Source organism: Nyctereutes procyonoides, unplaced genomic scaffold (assembly GCF_905146905.1).
Source record: "Nyctereutes procyonoides isolate TBG_1078 unplaced genomic scaffold, NYPRO_anot_genome, whole genome shotgun sequence".
Taxonomy (NCBI): Eukaryota; Metazoa; Chordata; class Mammalia; order Carnivora; family Canidae; genus Nyctereutes; species Nyctereutes procyonoides.
In genome coordinates this window covers 50,012,275-50,018,026 of record NW_026575125.1, presented here as the reverse complement: position 1 = coordinate 50,018,026, position 5,752 = coordinate 50,012,275, and the positions used below count along the sequence as shown (strand labels likewise).

The 5,752-nt window shown below is 43.9% G+C and overlaps 1 protein-coding gene across 1 annotated transcript; it reads left to right on the top strand.

Moving 5' to 3' along the window:
• Positions 1-4,180: 4,180 nt before the first annotated feature.
• On the top strand, positions 4,181-5,041 carry OTUD6A (OTU deubiquitinase 6A). The gene has a single exon (XM_055337374.1). It carries the CDS (start codon positions 4,181-4,183, stop codon positions 5,039-5,041), a length of 861 nt encoding a protein of 286 aa, XP_055193349.1.
• The last annotated feature ends 711 nt before the right edge of the window (positions 5,042-5,752 follow it).

The following is a 5,752-nucleotide window of genomic DNA, read 5'->3' as shown; positions in this document are numbered from 1 at the left end:
TGTCAATTATACTTCAACAAAATTTTCATTAAAATTTTTTTTAAATGGGGCACCTAAGTTTCTCAGTTGGTTGGGCTCTTGATTTTGGCTCAAGTCATAATCTTGGGGTCCTGGGATCAAGCACTAGTGTCAGGTTCCACAATCAGCAGGGAGTCTACCTGAGATACTGTCCCTTTCCCTCTGCCCTTCCCATTGCTTGTGTGCATGTATGCACATGCACCCCCTCTCTCTCTCTCTAAAATAAATAAATAAATCTTTATTTAAATAAATCTTTATTTATTTATTTATTTTTAAAGATTTCATTTATTTCTTCATGAGAGACACAGAAAGAGAGGCAGAGACACAGGCAGAGGGAGAAGCAGGCTCCATGCAGGGAGCCTGATATGGGACTCAATCCCGGGACCCCAGGATCACGCCCTGGGCTGAAGGCAGGCACCACACCGCTGAGCCACCCAGGGATCCCCAAATAAATCTTTTCTTTTAAACTACCTTAAATGTAAATGATCTATATATACCAATTGAGAGACAGAGATTGGCAGAGTGGATGAAAAACCATGACCCAGCTATGTGCTATCTATAAAAAACTCACTTCACGTACAATAATATGGGGAGGTTGAGAATAAAAGGATAGAAAAATATATATCATGCGAACAGTAATAAAGAAAAAGTAGTGGTTATATTAATACCAAATAAAATAGACATTAGAGCAAAGAAAATTACCAAATAAAGAGAAGAGCATGATGATTAAAGGAGTGAATCCACCAAAAAGACAAAGCAATCCTAAGTATGTAGAATTTGCAATAGAGGTGCAAAATATGTGAAGCAAAACCTGATAGAGCTGAAAGGAGAAATAGAAAAAGCCACAATTACAGTTGGAGACTTCCTAAATTCCTCCCTCAACGACAATAGAATTAGAAAATCAGGCAGGATATAGAAATCAACACTCTCTACCAATGTGATCTGAAAAACATTTATAGAATATGTCATCCAACCATAGCAGAACACACATTCTTTTCTGATGCCCATGGAACATATGTCAAGATAGAGCATATTCTGGGCCAGGAACAAACCCCAACAAATTTTTTTTTTGAGTAAGCACTATGCCCAATATGGGGCTTAAACTCATGATCCCAAAATTGTCTACACACTGAGCCAGCCAGGAATCCCCAAATCCCAACAAACTTAAACCAATTGTGTTTAAATGCATATGTTCTTCAACCACAAAGGAATCAAAATAGAAACCAAAAGCAGAAAGAGGGATCCCTGGGTGGCTCAGCAGTTTGGCGCCTGCCTTTGGCCCAGGGCGTGATCCTGGAGACCCGGAATCGAGTACCACATCAGGCTCCCTGCATGGAGCCTGCTTCCCCCTCTGCCTGTGTCTCTGCCTCTGTGTGTGTGTGTGTGTTTCATGAATAAATAAATAAAATCTTTTTTAAAAAACCCAGAAAGATAACAGGAAAATCTGCAAACACTTGGAAACTAATCATTCACTCCTAAATAACCCATGGGCCAAAGAGTCTCAAGGGAATCCAAAAAATAAATTGAACAGAATGAGAATGGAAATACAATATATCAAAACTTGTGGTTTTTGACAAAGGTGCAAAACCAATTCAATGGAGGAAGCATAGCCTTTCCAACAAATGATTTTGGAGCAATTGAACAGCCACAGGCAAAAGAATAAACTGAGACCTAAGCCTCCAACTTTACGTAAACTAGATCACAGATTTAAATTTATACTTAAAGCTATAAATCTTTGAGTAAAAGACAAGACAAAATCTTTGGGATCTAGAGTCAGACACAGAGTTCTTGACACCAAAAACATGACCCATAGGAGGAATAGATGAATCATACTCCATCAAAATTTAAAACTTTTGCTCTGAGAAACACCAGGTAAAAGATGGAAAAGACAAGTCACAATGTGAGAGAAAATATTTGCAAACCACTTATCCAACAAAGAACTAGTATCTATAATATATAAATAACTCTCAAAACTCAACTGTGAAAAACATTCCAAATATAAAATGGGCAAGTGGCAGAAACATTTCACCCAAGAGGACAGATGCACAGATGGCAAGTGAGCACATGCAAAAATGAACATGATTAGCCATTAGGGAAATGCAAGTTAAAACCACAGTGAGATGTCACTACACATGCATCAGAATGGCTAAAACAAAAAATAATGACAACACCAAATGCTGGGGAGGATGTAGAAAAACTGGGTTCCTCACACATTGCTAATAGGACTGTACAATGGTATAGCCACTCATGAAAATCATTTCTTAAAAAACTAAACTTTTTTTTAATGCATCAGCAAGTTTATTTACAAATGCAGTTGAACAGAAAGGCTACTAGAATTCTTGGAGAAAACTTTTGGTATACAAACCGTGATGATTTTGTACTAACGAAAAGAAGCAGCTGTCTATTGGGCATTGCTTAGTGATCATTCTGGTGAAGAAAGTAGAGATCCCCTCATCAAGCAAATAAAATATCACATATGCTAAAAAAAATTTTTTAAAGCACAATATCATATAGATGAAAAGAAGGATACAGAAAGCAAATTTGGGGGTAGATTTTCATGAAATTTTCTATATGGTTCTGCATTAATTTAGTATACATTACAATAAACAGGGAAAATGCAATTATATTAACTATTTCAAATAATGTTTCAGAACCTAAAAAAAAACAATAAAATAACCCTCTTCAAAACACCACTAGGAAGTTAAACTAGATCATTGTCAGCGTCAAAAATATTTCAAAGTTCTTATTTTTCCCTTGTGCTTTTAAGATGAATTCAAAAAAGTAAATACTGTACTTTTCCTCCCACACGGAAATCACCTTCTTATAAATAAACAACAAAAATACAGGTTCTACCAAGACTATAATGCTCTGATGTAATCTAGAGAGACACTTATAATATGACCCAGCAATTGCACACTTGGGCAATTTCCCCAGAGAAATGAGGAACTTCTGTTTGTACAAAAACCTGAACACGAATGTTTATAGTAAGTTTATTCATAATAACCCCAAATCCAACACAACCTAGAGGTCTTCAACAGGTGAATGGCTAAACAAACTACAATGTATCCGTATCATGGACTACTACTTAGCAATAAAAAAGGAATTAAATTTAAGATATGCAACAACTTGGACTAATGTCCACTTTCCTCATTTGTAATAAGATGTGTGTGTGCGGGGTGGCGGGGGGCGGGTGGTGTCCTCGAAGGCCATCCTGTTTGGGAATACGAGATACAGATGAGCAGAGTGGGGCAGGATGGGAGCATATTTGGAAGAGCTTAGGGCTTGTAATTATTTTAGATTTTATTTTATGTTTTAGAACTTTTAGATATTCAGAATAAACAGAAAGAATTGGCTCGATGAATGGCCCCTGTTGTTTCACGGGCATCTGATGGAGTCCATTTTGGAAGCTGGGAACTCAAGAGAAGGGGAGCTTAGGGTAGTTGCATTCTGTTAACATAAGCCACAGATTCTGCTTAGTTGTAGTGAAATGAGTGTAATAAGAGTGGCTGTAGCCTTCTTACACTGAGATGGGATGGTGTGAATTAGTATAAGACCTCACCTGAAAGGACTCCGTGTTTCCAGGAACACTAGGAAACGTAAAGGTTCATCAGTCAAGGGACCTGAAAAAACGAGAAAGGCGAATTGCTTCCTGAACAGTAGGAGTAACAGGAAGTCCATCATCAGAGCATATTTAGTTGGTGGCATGTAGTATTGGTCAGGTGATTCCCAAGCATGGCCAGAGTCTAAAGTGTGTTCAGGATTGGAAATGAAGTAGGCAGTGAGTCCATGAACCATTTTACAAGACCGATTGCTACATATTAATATTCAAAGGCCAGATTTATCACGCGGGATTCAAATTACGAAAACCAAACTGGAAGTAACCGTTGCTACGGGGGTCTAATGGGGGCGTATTTAGTGTCTCCTAACAGCCAATCCTAGCGCCAGCGCTTTCGAGGGGATGTAGCCGTGGAGAGACAGTGGCCAATGGCAAAGAAGACGGTGGATAGGGTGAGGGTGACCGCGGCGTGACGCATGAGCCTCGTGCCGCAGGGAGGGCCGGGCTGAGGACCGGTAGCATGTTCAGGGTTCCAGCTGTTAGTCTGAACTGTAGCCGGTAATTCAGCGGACGCCAAACTTCGAGTCTCACCTGCCGTTAAACATCATGGAAGACTCTCAGAGTGAGCAACAGCGGGTGATACGACGCCACCACCGCGAGAAGAGCGAGCTGCAGGCCCGCATCCAGGGCATGAAGAACTCGGTCCCCAAGAGCGACAAGAAGAGAAGAAAGCAGTTGCTCCTAGACGTGGCCCGCCTCGAGGCCGAGATGGAGCAGAAACACCAACAGGAGCTGGAGAAGTTCCAAGAGAGCTTCCCTAATAACAGCAACGTCGACTCTGTTACTGAAGATCTCGCCAAGATGGATCTGGAGAACCAGCCTCCCCGCCTGTCAAGGGCACGGAGAAGGCGCGAAAGAAGGGCGCGCCAGGAGAGGACTGCGGAGGCCGAGATGGAGCACCTGGCCAGCTTCCGACGCGAGGAGGAGGAGAAGCTTGCCGCCATCCTAGGGTCCAAGAATCTGGAGCTGAAGGATATTCCGGCCGACGGCCACTGCATGTATCGCGCCATCCAAGACCAGCTGGTGTTCTCCGTGACTGTGGAGAGCCTGCGGAGCCGCACGGCCGATTACATGCGCAAGCACGTCGACGACTTCCTGCCCTTCTTCAGCGACCCCGATACCGGATACGCCTACAGCCGTGAAGACTTCTTGAGCTACTGTGACGACATCGTGCGCAGCCCGTCGTGGGGAGGCCAGCTCGAGCTGAGGGCCCTGTCGCACGTCCTGCAGACCCCCATCGAGGTGATCCAGGCCGATTCGCCTGCCGTCCTCATCGGGGAGGAGTACACCAAGAAGCCTCTCACCCTGGTCTACCTGCGCTACGCCTGCAACCTCGGGGAGCACTACAACTCGGTGAAGCCGCTTGAGGCCGGAGCGGTGGGGGGCGCGGCCCCGCGGCTCTTCTAGGCTGTTCGCCATCACCGCCGCCGCCATGGCCGCTGCAGCTGGAGCCGTTGCTGCCGCCGCCACCGCCGCATCTCCTCAGTACGCTCCATTTTTTTCCTTCGGTTTTCTCGGGTTTTTTTCTTTCTTCGTTTTACTCGAAAGTCGCCCCCCCCCCGCAAATCTCCTCCCCGCCCCATCCCCCCACGCTGTCTTGCCTGGCGGTTCTATCCTCTTCTGCTTTGGGAGCTGGCGGGGGTGGCGGGCGCGAGGCTCAGGACCAGGGAGATACCTGTATTGTACCACTTGAGGGGAGTAGGTTGGCCAGATTTTAAGCACTTCTGGCCCCTAAAGGTCTTTGCCTCCCTCGTTGACGAGTATTGGTCCTGTTGCACATCCCTTTCAGATAAAAACGGCAACTTGGTTTGATGCCTTCTTAACTTGGGAAAAACTAGTTTAGCTCGGAGTCTCCCCATGAATGCATTGGATTACTTAGATAAAGTTGGAGTCTCTGTGATCGAAATGCTCTGTGAATGCCTTTTGCTTTTTGGTTCTTTGGAGAGAAAAATGTATCGTGGACTGTTTTGGCGGTTGCGTTTTACCTCAGTTGGGCCATTCTGGAGATGCCTCAAGGTACAGACGACCTCCTCAGGTATTTTGTTTTGTTTTTTCAAACTTGTGTGGTTTGCAATTAATTTTACCTGCCGAGGATTTGCTGAATTCTACATAAAAGCG

Coding starts and splice junctions, on each gene's coding strand:
- OTUD6A (XM_055337374.1), top strand. CDS start 4,181: ATGGAAGACTCTCAGAGTGAGCAACAGCGGGTGATACGACGCCACCAC.